This window comes from Oryzias melastigma, linkage group LG22, assembly GCF_002922805.2.
Source record: "Oryzias melastigma strain HK-1 linkage group LG22, ASM292280v2, whole genome shotgun sequence".
NCBI classification, from domain to species: Eukaryota; Metazoa; Chordata; class Actinopteri; order Beloniformes; family Adrianichthyidae; genus Oryzias; species Oryzias melastigma.
In genome coordinates, this window is record NC_050533.1 from 23,551,960 (window position 1) to 23,569,987 (window position 18,028).

At 39.8% G+C, this 18,028-nt stretch overlaps 1 protein-coding gene across 3 annotated transcripts in view; it reads right to left on the bottom strand.

Moving 5' to 3' along the window:
* The window catches only part of LOC112145597 (potassium voltage-gated channel subfamily H member 5), a 35,877-nt gene that overhangs the window by 13,125 nt on the left and 4,724 nt on the right, over positions 1–18,028 (bottom strand). The window contains exons 2-5 of one of the 3 annotated variants that reach the window (XM_024270978.2): positions 13,624–13,747; positions 10,324–10,430; positions 9,009–9,137; positions 2,828–2,943 (exon numbers count right to left, since the gene is read on the bottom strand). In XM_024270978.2, the coding sequence (XP_024126746.2) occupies positions 2,828–2,943; positions 9,009–9,137; positions 10,324–10,430; positions 13,624–13,747 (476 nt within the window). Of the gene's footprint in view, positions 1–2,827; positions 2,944–9,008; positions 9,138–10,323; positions 10,431–10,706; positions 10,979–13,623; positions 13,748–18,028 lie in introns of those variants that run through there. The other 2 variants (XM_036210032.1, XM_036210034.1) reach the window with 2 other exon arrangements.

Genomic DNA, 18,028 nt, shown 5'->3' on the forward strand with positions numbered 1-18,028 from the left:
CCCCGCCTTCGCCCATCAGTAGCCGGGATAGGCTCCAGCACCCCCGCGACCCCGAAAGGGAAGAAGCGGTCAGGAAAATGGATGGATGGATGGATGTTTATTAGGTGATAAAGTCGGCCATGTTGGATCCAGACGACATCAGGAAGCAGTGATTGGTCCAAATCGTTTTGAGTTTCTATGTCAACCTTTCTCACCAATCAGGAGGGAGTTTGTTGGAAGGCCACACCCCCACCACTTGAAAGCGAGCTCAGTAAAAATCTGTCAATCAACATTTTGAACATTCAATTTGAAGCCACATCATTTTATTGAGACAGCTGATTGGTCAGTTCATAACTTGAATAAACTGCACTACAGAAAAAATATAATGAAAAAAAATCAGAATTATCAATTATATGTTTAAAAAAAGGTTTCAGAGCAAGATGACTGAGTAAACGCTGTTTATTTCTCTTTAGAAGTCTATTTTGGCTTCCTGGAAGCAGCAGGTACTTCCTGTTTAGAGCGCCAAGGGGGAGGGGTCACTCAGTCCTGTTTCTTATATACAGTCAACGGGTCACAGATGGTCCCGTTTCAGGAAAATACAAAAATAAAACAATAATTTAAGGTATTGCTTGTATGTAAATGCAGAATTGGGGTAATTGTGGAGCTGAAAGGGTTTGATGCACTTTTGCCCTAATTAAATTCCAAGAAGTTCAAGTGAGAACAGTGTCAGAACAACAGAACTTTCCTCTCAGCTTCAGTGGAGGAACTCTTCACTGCTTTGTTTCTCAGTGAGATTCATTAGCTTTGGTGTCTGTTGTAGACTGCAGTTACTTATATTTCTAGTTCCATCTAATTAATCAGAATGGGAATAACTGCAGGACTTTTTTCAAACCTTCATATTCAGGTGATTTCACATTGACCTCAGGACAGTGGTGATGGTTTTGTACCTTGTTTTTATCTCAATATTAACTTTAAACTATCTTTGGAAAACTCTAATGATACTATAGACGTATTTTCTGTAGAGCTGCGAATGTTGACACATTAACACGCGCGATTTATGAAACATAATTAATTCGTTAATATGTATTAACGACCTCAGGCGTCCTGCTGTGCAGCTGAGAGATCAGCGGAATAAAGCTGTCTAAAATAAACTTAAACTTTTTTTATATTCTGTGATTGAGATTTTATTAAATTAAAGAGATAATCTGGCATGTATTTGTAGTTTTTGGACAAAAGCGATTTTTTATTTGAATAAATACATTTTAATAAATAAATAATATTAAAAAATCCAACGAGGAAACGACCCATTATTTCCCATTATTTTATTTTGAGATGGGGACCGACATGAATTTTCCACAAAAACAAGCACTAAAGTTGTCTAAAAATTAAGGAAACTCCACGGTTCTCTGCAAAAGTCCCGCCCACCTACGTCACGGGAGGTGAGCCGTTCAGAATGGACAGACACGCCCCCACCTGTGTAGATTCCAGTCGAGCTGACCGGAAATCCAGCTGGATCAAACTTCTCCCAAAAGATTTTTTTTTTCACAAACACAATAAAGAAAATTTATGAGAAAAAAGAAAAAGCTGAAAAACAGCAGAATTCCATGAAAAATGTCAAACAGAACAGTGAGAAATTCATATTTTTTGGGGCTGCCTGGAGTGACTTTTGCCTGGATTTTTTTTATAAATTTAATTCAAAAACATGTTCATTGGTTTGTTGATAAATTGTATCCTTGTTGTTTTTATTAAATCACACCAAAAACTATTTGTCTGTGTTGTTAAAACAGTTTTGGGGTTTCCACAGGAAAATTAATCTTATTTTTCCAGATGGAATTTTCTGCTTTTGCATGATTGTATGTCTAGTGTGTGAATACAACAACATTTATGACTAAATAATGGTAATGTCACATAGGAGAGGCTGTGCTGATTAAAATTATACTAAATAAGCTGCAGGTAGTTTTTCACATTGAAAATACAAAAAATTTAAAAGTAGAAAAAGTAACCGAGTTTTAGAGCGTAGGTTCCAAAGGGTTAAAAATTAACGTTCTAAATATACAATTTTGTGTGTGATTTCATAATATGATTATTTGCAGATAATAAGTGGCTGGAAAATACTCTAAAAAGAAAAAAATTCAATGCAGATTAATTGCGCTAAATTTTCAGATTTGCGATTAATTCGTTTTTTTGTTTTTTTTTCATCGATTCCCTGCCCTATTTTTCTGTGTACAAAAAGAAGTTTGTTCAACTGCAGAAAAAAATGCAAATGAAGCAAAATAAGATCAGAACGAGGCAAACTGAGAACAATGTTGGACTTTGAAGAGAAATGTTGCCAAGTTGGCTGCAGACGTTGCTGGGTTGCCTCCACTGTGAGCAGAGGGCGGCTCAGGCTGCTCAGCTCTGACAGACGTTAGTGCATGAGAGCGCACAGCTGCTCAGTAATCCACTCTAAAATATGGAGCAACAGTCAAGTCTTCAAGTTTGAAGGAAGTTGGGATGGTTAGACAAAGACATTTTCAACCTTCTGCTGCCTCTTTGCTGATTCAGCTCATTTTGGGAGAAATTTCTTCTTCTATAAACGTTTCTCGGCTCTGAAGCTACAATCAGTAAACTTGTTTCCAACCAACCATGACAGCTTCAATGCTTCACTATTGTTGGAACCCTTGTTTGCTTTACCAGATGTGATTATTCAGAATCACTTCAGAAGTTTTCATTATCAGTTCACACTGCTGGAGTCAGAGTTGCTTGTTCTTCCAACATCCAGACTAAGTTTGCAAATATTTTATGTGGCTTCATCAATAATAACTGCGATGAGTGTGATGTGAATGTGTGTGCATGCGTGCGTGCTCACCTCGGCCAGTCTGGACTGTTTATGGCTGACCTCATGTTTGCCCATGGGCGCCAGCTGCTGCAGCGTGTTGCGGTTGTTGGTGAGTGCCCGTGTCAGCCGAGCAAATTTGGTCCATCCTGCAAAGATGTCACTTTGTTGAAGCTGAACTCTTACATTCATGTGACGTCTAAGACTGAGTTTCATTAACTCCATTCTGCCTCCTGCTAAACCAAACATGCCTCCATAATGCAGAAGAGAAAACTTTAATGAAATAAACAATCTTTAAATATCAGCAAATCTAAATACATGTACACATGTAAAAGCATGAAGTTATGAAGAAATGCATTTATCTTTTTCTGCTTACTTTGGGGGGAAAGAGCATTAGTTTTTTTTATTCATGTACCCAGCCAGCAAGGCCAAGTGGGCCCTATATGGAGAAAGATTGGAGAGAAAAAGTGGCCCCAATTGGGTTTGTCTGCAGTTTCCGTAGTGGCTCCACCTGTGTTTGTCCACATTGACTCAAGTGGGGTTTCAGTGGGTTAGCTCGCTACGTTAGCCAGCTGCCCAGTGGACAGTGTAAATCGCTAGCAAGTTCTGCTGTATTGCACTAGCAGCCTCCTCTGTAGCAAGCTAGCGAAGTCCTCTGTAGAAAGCTAGCGAGCTCCTCGGTAGCAAGGTAGCAACTTCCTCTGTAGCAAAGTAGCGACTTCCTCTGTAGCAAGGTAGCCAGCTCCTCGGTAGCAAGCTACCGAGATCCTCTGTAGCAAGCTAGCGAGCTCCACCTTAGCATGCTCCACCTAAGCATGCTCCACCATAGCGAGCTCCACCGTAGCATGCCCCGCCGTAAACTGCTCCGCCCTAGTGAGCTTCGCTGTATCGAGCTCCGTTGTCAGTAAAAATTCTTAGAGGAAATTGATCTTTACAGTGTTCTTCCTTCTTTTTACATGGCGCTGTGTAGCCTACTGCAATCTATTTCAGCGAACATGCATGTTTGTGTCTGGTGAGAGGACTCTGGCAGTGGAGTGAGAGCAGCTAGAGAGTACCTGGAGATCTGAAACATTACAGCTTTCTGGACATTCGGTTCTGGATCTCATTCATGCGCTGCTGCAGTATTCTTAGTTTCCGTGTTATATTCTTGGAGAACCTCCTGAAGAGATGTTTACTTGCTACAGGAATAGAGACTTTTCTTCATCCTGCTGTCTTCTGCTCCTCTTCCACCTCCTGTCATCATGATGGACTGATCTTTCCGTGTCCTGGTCCTCAGTAGACAAATCTTCTTGCTGTGAAATTTTAAAGGTTTTGTCTGCTATTCATTGATCTTTTTCACAGACTTCAGCAGTGAGGTTACCTGTCATCTTTTCATTGTCATCTCTGTGAGATGTTAGGCCATCTTTTAATTGCTGCATCTCTTCCATCAAAGCCTTGAAGTGCAGCTGGAACTCCCAGCAGAAACCGTTCCTCTCACAGTGAGCTTTAGTCAGGACGTCCTTATCTCAGCTGGCATTTTCTTTTTCAAAAGTCAAGTCAATCTCAGTCTAGTTCCCACTTCCCTCTGATGACTCAAGTCTTGTTCTAGAACACGTGTAGAAGTCAAAGGCGCGACAGCCAGATCCGGCCCTCTGGGTCATTTTATTGTTATTAATGGCCCGATATAAACTTGGGCTTATTTTTGATTTGTATAAATCTGACCAAGTATATTTTTAATTAGAGTAAATAATTAAAAGTTATTTAAAGTTTGAGTTGATTTATTCTGGAATAATATTACTGCCTTTTTATTATTCATAATTATGTTAAAAAGTTACGTTTTGAAATGTTTAAAAATCCAGTTTTAGAGTGTTCAATGAATGTTCATCCTGGTGATCCCGTGACCTAAGGTGTGTTTTGGATTTTGGCCCCTTGTGCTATTAACTTTGACACTCCTGTTGTAGACTGTAAAATCATGCAGAGGCCTCAAATGAAAAACTTTCTTTTCATCATTTATGTTGAAAAAATGTCTTATTTTCTTACTGAGTGCTCAGTATTCCTATTAAAGGCCTGCTGTTATCTATTGTTTTTGCTTTTATTGACCAATTTTCTTGGGAATCCTGAGATTTGTTTCTTAGAAGTTTTTTGGCTGAGAACGGCATTTGTGATTATTTTTCTATGAGTTTATTTTAAACAAATCAGACTGAGAAAGACAGCTGGAACGGAAGGTGAAGACGAAGGAAACTGTTCTTTTTTTAACCCTTTAACTCCTGAGGCGTCGCCAGGGACACGTAAACAAAATCTTTAACATACTGTATTTTTTTAATTGTTAATATGATCAAACTTTTCTCCTTCAGAATCTACTGGAATTACATTGACCATGTTAACAATTAAAAATTACAGTAAATCAAAGAACATAAACACTGGGATAATCTATGTTTATATATTTACTAAAGACAAAAATCAAAAACTTCTTTCTTCATTTAACCATAGAAACATGGTTTACTGACTATGTCTGGCTACAACATGGCGCCGTCCATATCTCTAAAGATGGCAACTGAATTGACTTCATTTGATTGGAGCCAGAATTAAATAATTTTCTATGGATCATTTCACACTCAGTCGCTTCAGCTCTCAGATACAGTCAGAGGTTTGAAAACAGAGAAATTCCATTACTAAAAATCCAGATTTTCCAACACCTGCTGTCAAAACCTTTTTGGATCTTTCTTAGTAATGTGGGAATTAGAGGATAAATAATCTTAGGAGCTGAAATGTGTTCATTTTTTTAGATGTGTTTCTTTAACGGACACATAAAGTGCCGTTCAGCTTGATGGTTTTTAGAATAATATCTAAGTAAAATGTCTTGATTCAAACTCTGGTTCCACGCGGCAAGTAAACATGTGTCTGTTTTTTGAAATTCATTTTAGTGCACTTGACAAAACAGATATAACAGCAGCTTGGTAATCCCAGGAGGTAACAGCAAACTTTGAGAAAGAATTATTTTTTTTTAAGAAATTAACATATATCAAATCTGCTGTAAAAAGCTACATAAATCTTTCTAACAATGACTAAAAAGTTTCTATTTTTAAGATACAATAAGCCATAAACAGTGAAGATTAGTCATTTTCAGAGGTGATAGAACTAAAAACATGAAACAAAAGTCATTTGAGGTGGATTTACACTCACAGAACTAACAGATGAAGCTGCTGGTTTTCAGATCAAACTGTTAGCGGGCTTCTCACTGATGCTGACATGTTGTGGCGTGCAGAGCCGTGGGAGTGGCCAGAGACGGAGCTGAGAGCGCGAGTGGGTCTGCAGCATGAGACGCCTCCAGCAGCGAGCCTCACCCACAGCCTGCCGCTTTGCAGCAGAATGCTGCGTCCGCTGCAAAGCGGCGTCCAGCACATCAGCGCGGCGTGCTGCGCAGCCGTCTAACTGCAGGCCGCCACCGGAGATTCCAGCTGCAGCACGGTCGTGTGTTTGGTAAAAACTGATCTTTTTGTGTGTTTTTGGAGGACAAAGTTTTGTAGAATGAGAACAAAAGGAGAGCCTAATGAGCTGCAAGGAGGCAGGAAAAGACGAACAGTTGGAAAGGTTTAAGCTAAATTGTGTTTTTTAATGATTTTGTCGGGACGTTCTCGATTAAAAAATAAACTGAGATGCTCCACAGACATTAGCTGTAGTTATCCAGTCATCTGGGAGTACCTCCTGACCACCCAGAGCCTGTTTTAACTGTTTCTTAAAAGTCATGCAACAATCTTCTTTTTTCAGCTTCCACCAGTTTGTCCTCTTCTCTGCCTTTGCCCTCTCTTTCTTCATCTTCTTCACCACCAGAGTCATTCTACACATCACCATCCTGTGCTGTCTGGAAACACTCTCACCAACCACTACTTTACAGTCACTGATCTCCTTCAGATTACACCGTCTACACAAGATGTAGTCTATCTGTGTGCTTCTACCTCCGCTCTTATAGGTCACTCTATGTTCCTGTCTCTTCTCAAAGAATGTATTCACTATCGCCATTTCCATCTTTTTTGATAAATCAACAACCATCTGTCCTTCTACATTCCTCTCCTGGATACCAAACCTGCCCATCACCTCCTCATCACCTCGGTTTCCTGCACCAACATGACCATTGAAATCTGCACCAATGACAACTCTCTCATTTCCAGGGATGCTCATCATCACTTCATCAAGATCCAACCAGAACTTCTCCTTCTCTTCCAAACCCTAAAAAACTGAAAATATAAGCCTAAATTAGCCAAAACAGCTAGCGTGTAAATATTAGCCTAGTTCCAAAACAGCCTGAAAAAACACCAAATAAAGCATAAATCAGCCAAAACAGCTAGCATGTAGTTGAAATGTTAGCTAAACTCCAAAATAGCCTAAAAAAAAATCGTAAGAAATGCCAAAATAGTCCAAAAAGCTATTAGAATAATAAAATAACAATTCAGGAATATTATTCCAGAATAAATCAACTTAAACCTTAAATAACTTTCAATATTTTTTTTCTCCATAAAATGTATTTTGTCAAAATTATACACGTTAGAAATAAGCTCAAGATAACATCGGGTCATTAATAACAATAAAATAAAATGATCTGGAGGGCCGGATAGAATCACCCGGAGGGCCGGATCTGGCCCCCGGGCCTCGACTTTGACACGTGTGGCCTACAGCCAGAGTGTCCTGAGGGAGTGGGCAGCAGAGGAGAAGAGCAAAGCAGGAGCTGCTCTGTAATACATTCCACCGTTTGTGTGATAGTAACTTTGGAGTGTCTGTGCATCTGACTGCATCACTTCCTCCTCTGACCCCAGATCTCAGGTCAGCATCCATGTGATGCTCTTGAATTCAGATCAAGAGAGGAAACCAGCCAAACACAAGAGTGAAGAGCACACCCTCCCTGCTCTGGAAGGACAAAGAGGATCAACAAACCAATCCTGATGTCATAACATTCATATTTATGCTGTTTTGTTTCCTGTTTAGCAGTGGGGGCGGGGTTACAGATTGGCTTATTAGAGCTCAAATGTACATATAATGAGAGGAATGATTGTTTTTGATTGGCAGGTGAGTGGAAGAGCTGCAAACTTTACTTTTGCTGGTTAAAGTTAAGTCAATATTAATCAAAATGTGTTTATATAAAAGATATTTATGTGTTTTTATGAGAGACTGCATGGTGGTGTAGTGGTTAGCACACTCGCCTCACAGTAAGAAAGCTGAGGAATCAATTCAAAAATGTAACTAATTACTTGCAAACCTGGAAAAAAAAATTATCAAGAGTTGTTGTGTTTTGTTTTTGTTTTTTTAAGTTGCAGTATTCAATTATTGTCTGCAAATAATCAGAAAATGAAATCACAGACAAAATTGTTCATTTAGAATGTTTGTAGTTAACCTGGAACTTAGGGACAATAGCCAGTGTTGTAAGGAAATACTTTAATTGAATTACTTTTGTCAGTAACAGAGTAACATAATGAATTACAATTCAAATGTCTGTAATAAATTACAGTTACTGCACTGCAGAAACCCTTGTTACTCTGTTAGGTTTTGAAGGCTCTGTCATTTTGTCTTGGTTAAATTAAACAAAACGGAGAAAAAAAAAAAAGATTAACCAATAGTAACGAGCAGTAAATTACTTTTTAAAATAAGTAATGAGTAAATTAATTTTTAGTTGTAGTTTCATAAAAACAAAAATAAATTCTGTCAACCAACTAATCTACACATTTTTTAAAGAAAATACAAAAAGCCGAAATTCCCAGATTCCTTTGGGCCACATATATGTCCTGCAGTGTATCTGTATTTGCTTTGCCTCGTTTGGTGTTCCATCCAAGTTAATAACACAGCAGGTCATTCATCAAACCGTCTCTCCTGACGGCTGAGCCAAACTGAATCTTTGAGGAGGATCAGATCTGCTGTTGAGCCTCGAATCTTCCTGTGGATTTCTCTCTGGGTTTGGAAGGGATTGTTTATGTTTGTTTGCCTCTAAAAATAGTTTGAGTTTTAAATGATTAAAGCAACCTGAAGGAAAGAAATGTCTCGATTGTTAAACAGTACTTGCAGGAGCTACTGGGGGCGGGGCCTATTCCTGTCATCACACAAAGAGCTCGAGAACCGTTCACCTGACAGATGATTCTCTAACCCCCACATTTTTAATGAAAAACTTCCGTTCAGAACATTCTCCACAAACATGGAGTCCGGTCTTCACAGGGGCGTCCTGAGTGAAGCAGCAGCTCCCTTCACTCACCTTTGGTGCTTTCATCCTCGATGGGCTGCTTGAAAAGAGTGATGTCCTTGAAGGTGCAGAGAAACAAAACCACCTTGTCGTTTTCATTCCTGATGGGAGCGACCTGCATGTAGAACCACACCGGACTTTCTGTTGATAAACAGGAAAATGTCAGATCTGCGGTCAGTGACCCAGAAAAAGCAAAGATGTAGGCGTGACAGCTGAAGAACAACCTGGACTCTGAGGGGTCGGAGCCTCATTTATAGCTATAGTTGCACAAAGAAATGTGACAAATCTGTTTCAACACAAACACATGTACTCTGCAACAAAGTAAGGATCATTTCACATAGAATCTTTGTGAAGTTCTAGCTTAACCCTTTAACACCAGAGCTTTAGCTCCAGTGTTTCAGTTCTTAAAACTATCATAGTTCCTTAACCACGATTAGGGGGAATCCGGATCAGAACCATACGGCTGGACATTACCCAGATTGATGGACATTTTTATGTAGCAGCGGGGAAGATTTATGCTAGTGAGACACAGAGCTATCATAATCAGACAGGGGGGATAAGAGGCGGGGCTCCAAAAGCCACGCCTCCTCAGAGGAGATTTTGGAAACAGAAGCTTCAGATCAACATGAAAAATGGCTTTTTAGACATCTGGGTTGTGGAATTTTGGTTAAGAACTTCATAATCATAATTAAAACACTACTGGGAATGTTTTATTAAGTATTAAAACAATTCTCATAGGAAAATTAAAGATGATAAAATGATTTTTCTTTATGAAACCACATCCTCACAGAAAGTCAAAGTGTCTCCAAACTTCATCCACATGGTTACAGGAAATGATGGTTTGGGTTGACCATCATTTCCTCTGCTGTCAGGAGCGTCGCCTCACGTTCCTCACAGTTTGGATGCGGACATGATCCATATTCAGCAGAGGTGATTTTAAAAGCTGAATGCTCTGACGTTTTGTTCCAGAGGAACTCCCTGTTCTTCCAAACGACGCTCACACCTCAAATCGCTTCACCTCATGTTCATCTTGGGAATGTTTCAAAAATAAAATGTACCTCTTTCCTGTTCCTACTTTTAATTTGAATTAGTTATTTGGGAGGTTAAGATTATACCTAATTATTAGACTTAACCTTCCCCATGATGGAAAGTTTTAAGAGTATCTTTGAAAATCATCTTATGGTTCATCTCAAAGCTTCAGGTTTACCCTGAAAACATTCATTGTTTCTATCTATTAACAAAAGCAGAAGCTGCTTGATTCTTGAACAGTTTCCCCGCAGGAACCAGAAAATGAACAGATGTAGAGAAGTTTGCAGCCAACACTCACTGTTCTTCCTGTACAGCAGGATCTCAAAGCAGTTGGACTCATAGTTGTCAAAGGTCTGCCGGACTTTGTCGATGGTCTTCTTGTCCGTCAGCTCTCCGTACATAAAACTGAAGAGAAATAAGCAGAGCAAGAACAACAGTTTGATCAAAAATAATAAGCTGAAGAAAATCTTTGACTTCCACACGAAGAACATTGAGTCACCAGATACACAATCAAGTCAGTCCTCAGACTCCAATGTACAGCAGTTCAATTCAACAACAGAAACAATACAAAAGATTTTTTTATATAATTGTGTCGATAATATCTATAAAATAATGTTTTTTATAAGAAGCAATATGTTATCGTCCCATTTAACCCCTGCAGACCATAATGTTTCCACCCACATCCTTGACAGTGAGGATGGACCTTTAACTCCCCGCTTGTTGCTACTGTGGTCCAGTCCGGTCTTGTGCAGATCTTCTCCCTGAAATCCCCTGAAAGCTCTTTAGTCTTCCATGTTGGAGAGTTTGGAGTCTGACTGATTCTGAGGACAGGTGTCTTTCTACAGGTGATCAGTTCAAACAGGTGACTTCAGTTCAGGTGACGGGTTGATTAAGAGAGTCTAACTCAGTGGTGTCAAACTCAAGTCCTGGATGGCCGTCCTCCTGCTGGCTTTCCAGAAATCCTGCCTTATCTCCTGTGATTACCTGGATCAGGTGTGTTTAGCCAATAAGAAGCCTCTATGGCAGCTTGGTTGAAAAACATGTAGGACACCGGCCCTCCAGGGCTGGAGTTCCACACCTGTGGTCTAACTGGTTTGTGTGAACTAGAATTCTTAACGGTTATTTTGAGTTCAAAAAGGTATTTTCTTCAATGAAATTCAAATCAATGAATATAAATTCTTTCAAGTGGTTTTCTTGAGTTTGCATCTCACTGTTTAAATCAGAGGTCAGCAACCTTTAACAGTAAAAGAGTCATTTGGACTCGTTTTCTACTAACCTAGTAGGAGTCGTATAGTCTTACTTTAGATCAGAGTGGTGTTCAGACATTTGAAGCTGCCTGCAGGCAGAAGAGAGGATGAAGAGGACGACAAATGACATCCTCTTCATCACAGAAGACAAACTCTGAACCCCCCCGGCCAGACTAGGCCAGTGATGAAATTATCAGCACCTCTTAAACACTATAAATCCCATAAGTGGACGTCCTTGTGTCTTTGATGATCATAAACTCATCTCATCCTAATGAGCGTCCTCCATTTAATCCTGAGGATCCCCTCAGCTCAAAGCCCGACTCCTCACATTTATCAGAGCGTCCAGCAGAGCAGTAAAATGAGCTTTATTGAAGGTTTCTTCTCATCTGCAGCAACGTCATGTTCTCCTGTTTTCAGTGTTCACTTCATCCTGACCCCTGTCAAACCATCTGACAGGTCTTAATCAGGCCACACTCCCTTCTTACATTCACTTTAACACGCCACCATGAAATTCAGAGTGACAGCTGACCTTTGACTCCTCCCTAAAACTGGGCATGTTCAAACAACTGTCAAGTTTATTTGATTTCATTCTCAGTCAAGACTGCAACAGCTGACAGAGCTGCTTCCAAAATGTCCCAGAACCACGTAATGCACGGCGTTACCACATGGTTTGTCGGTCTACATGGGGGTGTCAAACTCAATCGCACAAGACGACAAATCCAAGACACAGCTTTGGTCACGGGCCGCATAAGATAGACTTTTATTAAGCACTCTAAAACGACATTTATTAAACTTTAAAACCGTAAATTTTTAACATAATTATGAACTAGATATACATCATTACCTGTGATAATGCTAGTGTGAATGCTGTAAGCTGAATTTGGACCAAGAAGATGCTAGCGCTTATAGCTGAAGATGCTGAAGCTGCTAGCTGAAGATGCTGAAGCTGCTAGCTGAAGATGCTGAAGCTGATAGCTGAAGATGCTGAAGCTGATAGCTAAAAACGCTGAAGTTGATAGCCAGCTAAAATATTAGCTAAATGCCAAATTAGCCTAAAAAACTAAAAGAAAATTGACTAGGTTAGACAAAACAGCTAGCGCGTAGCTGAAACATTAGCCAAACACCAAAACAGCTTGAACAACAACAAACATGTCGCTGAAATGTTAGATCAATATAAGCTAAACTCCAAAAAACCCTAAAAAGTAAAAAAAAAAAAAAAAAAAAAAAAAAAGCTTAAATTAGCCAAAACAGCTAGCATGTAGCTGAAATATTAGCTAATCTCCAAAATAGTCTACAAATTTTAGTAAATGCCAAAATAGTCCAAAAAGCTAGCGGAATACCATTTTTTTTATTTGAAAACTGTAAGTTTTAACATAATTATGGATAATAAAAAGTCAGGAATATTATTCCAGAATAAATATTTTATTCTCCATAAAAATATATTTTGTTAAATTATACAAATTAGAAATAAGCGCAGGATAACATTGGCCTGTTAAAAGCAATAAAATACAATGATCTGGAGGGCCGGATCCGGCCCCCGGGCCTTGACTTTGACATGTGGTCTACTTAAACAGCTGATGAAGTGGAACAAAGTAGAGCAGTGGGCTAAAGAAAGGTTTTGATCTGCAGCTTTTGGAGTTCTCCAAATAAAGACTTTTATTTATCTGTTGAAATGATCAAATGTGTTTGAATTTGTCTGATTGAGTTAAAAAGCAAACATGTAGATTTGTGATGTTTCCAGAGTTCTTCTGCTGTTTTCATGATAGTTAGTTTCTTCATCGTTTTGCTGTCCATATTAATGAAGGTTACAAATCATCGTGATGCAGTCATTGCATCAGCAGAAACAGCTCCTGTGCTTCAGCAGCCTAAACAATGGGCCGCTTCTGTCCTCTCTACGTCATCTCTGGGAGCTTTCATGGTGTCGGTGTCTTCTTCAGCCCAGAGCGGCAGCAAGTGCACGGACAAATCTGTGTCTCTGTTCAGCTCCATGTGCAAGAGAACATTTTCAGCTGCAGGCAATCCAAAGGCGTCACCCCAAGTCAGACGCAAGAGGCGCCCGAAGAAGCGTTTTGACCTTTGGAGACTCATTTCTCCAGTGAGGCGAGCGGCGCCCTGTTCTGTGTCTGCAGAGCAGCGAGCCACCAGGTTCTACGGATTCCTGCAGCTGTGAAAACCCTGGAGGGCATCAAACATGTGATTGTTCCAGAGAGAGGAGACAAACACTCATTCAGGAATGTGCATTAACTCCTGGATGAATCTAACCAGAGGAAAACAGAATCAGGTGTGATGTAAGCCGGGGGTTTTAGCATATCGGTGCTGCCAGCTGGAAGCAGAAAGGTGGTGGCGCTCACCTGCAGGTGCTGCTCTTCTGCATGACCTCAGCTCTGTGGAAGCCAGACAGCTTGCAGAACCCATCATTGCTGTAGACGACAGGCCACTCCACGATCTGGGCGTTTCCCAGCAGGAAGCTGGTCTCTGTGGGCACAAAACAAGGACACCATTGATGTCTCACCTTTGAACTCAAGCAGTCAAATTCTGAATTGGAGTTTGGTTTAAGAGCTTATGGAAACTCTAGATTTCTTCTTGAACAACCTTGGTTTGTAAGCTTGTAGCTTTGGGCTCACTAATTCCTGTAGCAGTTTAGTTTGAGTTTGACAGTGGAGGGGTGCAGGCTGAGAACCCAAATGCAGGAAGAAAGAATCGTGAACACAACTGTAGCTTTAATAAATTATAGACGCAAACAAGAGAGACTGCGATGGCAGGATGTCAGCAACATTACAGATAAAGGCCACTGCTGCACACAGACAAACATGAACACAAAAAAGACCAAAAAACACCAACAACACATCAGACTAAGACGAAATGTCCTGGCTTACTCCCTTTTTCCTTTTTTCCTTGTAGGTTGTTGGAAAGCATCTCACAATAAAGACAATAACACAGGGGGGTCAAACTCAATCGCACAGGGGGCCAAAATCCAAATCACACCTTAGGTCTCGGGTCGAACAGGATAAACATTTATTGAACACTAAAACTACTACTACAACCACTGAAGATGGTAGTGCTGATAGTTGAAGATGCTGAAATTGATAGTTGAAAACACTGAAGCTGATAGCCAGCTAAAATATTAGTTAAATGCCAAATTATCTTAAAAAAATAAACCAAAAAAAAACAAAACAATTTAGGCTAGCCAAAACAGCTAGCATGTAGCTGAAAAAAATAGTTAAACTTCAAAATGGCCTGAAAAACAGAAACAAGTCTAAATTACCAAAAATAGCTAGCATGTAGCTGTAATATTAGCTAAACTCCAAAATAGCCTAAAAAGCTAGCAAAATAATAAAATAATAAAAAGGCAGGAATATCCATCTTCTTGACCACTTCTTCCCTTTCGGGGTCGCGGGGTGCCGGAGCCTATCCCGGCTACTGAAGGGCGAAGGCGGGGTTCACCCTGGACAGGTCTCCAGTCTGTCTCAGGGCCTCAATCACACACATCCACTCTCACATCCACACCTAGGGGCAATTCAGAGTCACCAATGAACCTATGAAGCATGTTTTTGGATGGTGGGAGGAAGCCGGAGTCCCCGGTGAAAACCCACGCATGCACGGGGAGAACATGCAAACTCCACACAGAAAGGTCCCAAATCCCCCAGCCAGGATTTGAACCGGGGTCAAGAGCGCTAACCACTGCGCCACCGTGCAGCCCATGGTAGGAATATAATTCCAGAATAAAGTAACTTAAGCCTTAAATATTTTTCAATATTTTACTCTCTATAAAATATATTCAGTCAAAATTATACAAGTTAGAAATAAGCGCAAGATAACATCCAACCATTATTTTATTAATAACAATAAAATAAAATGATCTGGAGGCCCAGACATAATTACCAGGAGGGCCGGATCCGGCCCCCGGCCCTTGACTTTGATACGTGCTGTAAACCATGAGAAATTTTCCAAATATGACTTTTATAACAATTAACCTGATCCTTTTTTGTTTAATTTTTTCAATGGATAAAACCTTATTTTAACATTTATACATTATTTTAGGAAATGTTTCATAATACTGAAAAAATATAAAGTGCTTATTTAAAATTAAAGCTTCAAGTGTTGTCTAATGCCCCACAGGCGTATCCTGCCCACACCACCTCCTTTGACCTGCCCTCACTGACTGAACTCCCCTCACCCTCCTCCTCTACCTCCTTGGTCAAAGCTCTGAGACTAATTCATGAAAAAAAGACATTCAAAATGGCCGCTTCTTTCTCCATAGTAACATTTTATTTTTTTGGTAGCCTGAGGGTAACAAACTGCTCTGTGTAATTTTTAGAATCATGTCAAACTGTTCAGCTTGAGCCAACATTTTAAAACTATGGTGTTAAAAAAAGGAAGGAGCAACAGGAAAATGCCACTTTTGCGAGCTCGCCACACTGACACTGTTAAAAATCTAAGTTCCAAAGCAACATTTTTTCACAAATATGTTCCTAACGATGCTTGAGGAGTTAGAAGGCGATGGACTGAAATCCCTAGACAGAGTTTAAATGTTGTAGAAGGTACTAAAGGTCAAAAGTCAGCAAAACTTTGATTGTGGTCATAGACTACAGCTGCTAGTATACCCAAAATTCAGTTTCACTGGACAAATTTGTAACTTTTTGCACTAAGAAAGAAGAATTGGTAAAAAAAACAAAAAATCTGGTTCATTGACGGTCTATGAGCAGGCTCAAGAATGACATTGTGAAATGGGCGGGACCAACAAGGAGCGAAAGGTTTTATTTCCGTGTATTAAAACGGTTCTCAAAAATGACTCATATTTCATAAATAATTAGTTTTTAGTGTTCTGGAGGTAATATATGATCATATATATGGATATAGTTCACTCTGAAAGGCTTAAGAAAATCATGATGTGTACTCTTTAAGAAACTACATTTAAACTTGTTTTTTTCATAAAAAATGTTCAACCACAATGCATTGTGGTCTATATTTCCTAATGTACTGAGTATTGATGTACGCTAGTTTTTCACAAAGACTTCTGGGAAATTTCTAGTGCACTCTATTTTGGAATTGTGGATTGATTCAGACAGAATTAGAAAATGGCGAACTCACTATATGGTAAGTAGAGAAGGAATTCGGACACAGCCCAGGACTACTGCAGGACAGAATTATAGTGACATTTTCAAAGGAAAAGCCAGATCATCCAGTTAGTTTTGTAAAAAATCCCAATTTGATTAAAGCAGATTTCGGGCAGTGAGACCACACACACACACACCGCATCAAATGAATGGGTTTACCACATTGACTTTCACACTGTTGAAGAAGCATGCAGAACAGCAGATGTAACTGAGAGCAGCAGACCAGCCAAACACTGAACGTGTGACAGAAACAGTCACTGAAACTGAACTTTGATGCTGGAGACAAGAGGAAAGCAGAACCTGAACAGAACCCAAACTGAACAAAAGCTTCTAAGAAAAGCTTTTACTGAAGACTCACAGCTTTAGATCACAGTGAGGTCCCTGAAGCTGAAGCTTTTCTTTAAAGGGTAACCAAACAGGGAAGTTGGAGGCTGACTCCGCCCACAACTGAAATGTGAAAATCCAGTCAGAGGGGCGGGGCTGGAGAACAGGACTGTTATCATTACTGGAGCTGCAGATCATGATGTGAGATTCTAAAATAACGTGGGATGTAAATGGTTTGATCAATCACAAAATTTAACTGCAATGCCTCGATTCAACCTGTAGAGGGCAGCACACAGGCGGTTTTTGACTATATTTTCAAAAATGTAAACAGGTTTTTTTTTAATTTGTTGACAATTTTTCAATGACCATCAAATGGCACTTTCACAGGCCCATTTATAGAGGTCAACACACAAAAAAGTTGATTTAGTGTTTGGTTACCCTTTACGCTTAATTCTAACATCAGTAACTGCTGACAAAATATTCAGAATTTTAAAATATTTATATTTTGTAGTTATGGAAATAATAGGAATTGCTTTAGAAATGACTCATTTTATTCTCTTATTTTGCTATTAAGATTATTGGATTTTTTAAATTAAAAAAAACAGATGTTTAATAATCAAAGCATGACTAACAGAGAAACATGATGAAACCACAACAGCGCAGAGTTTGAATCAGAGTTCAGAACCATTTTAAAGGCATTTCCATGGAAGCACAAAAGGATGAGTAGTTGAATGTGTGTCAGCGCTTCTCTGAGGCAGAGATGAGTTAAACCCTACAACATCCCACTATTGATCTGACTGCTCAGCAATACCGCCGCACAAAACACACGGAAGGAAAAATCTAACAGGTGAAGACGAAGCTGGAAGAAGGACGTCAAAGACTGAGTCATGAAATCCAGTCAAATCCCAGACCTGATGCTGGGAGGATTCAGATTTTCTGTAATGGTGAACGCACAAACACCAAGAGAAGACCTGCACGGCAATTCAGAGCCACCCCGTTCACTCTCAGGCTGCAAGCTGACCTTTAGTTATCTACATTATGGAGCCTCACTGTCAGTGTATGTGTTGGGGGGGGGGGCATTTATACAGAAGTGCAAGAAAGATGAGCAAAACTAAAGAGATGTCTGCAGACTTCAGCACGTTTCTTTGTTTTAAGGCACCTCTGACCTTTGAGTATGATCCTAATCAATAAATCAATGAATCAATCTTTAGCATTCTCACTGACCGGCCAAACCATCGAATGTATATTAGGGGGTAACGGCTCACAAAACTCACGGTTCGGATCGTGTCACAGTTTTAGGGTCACGGTTCTGATC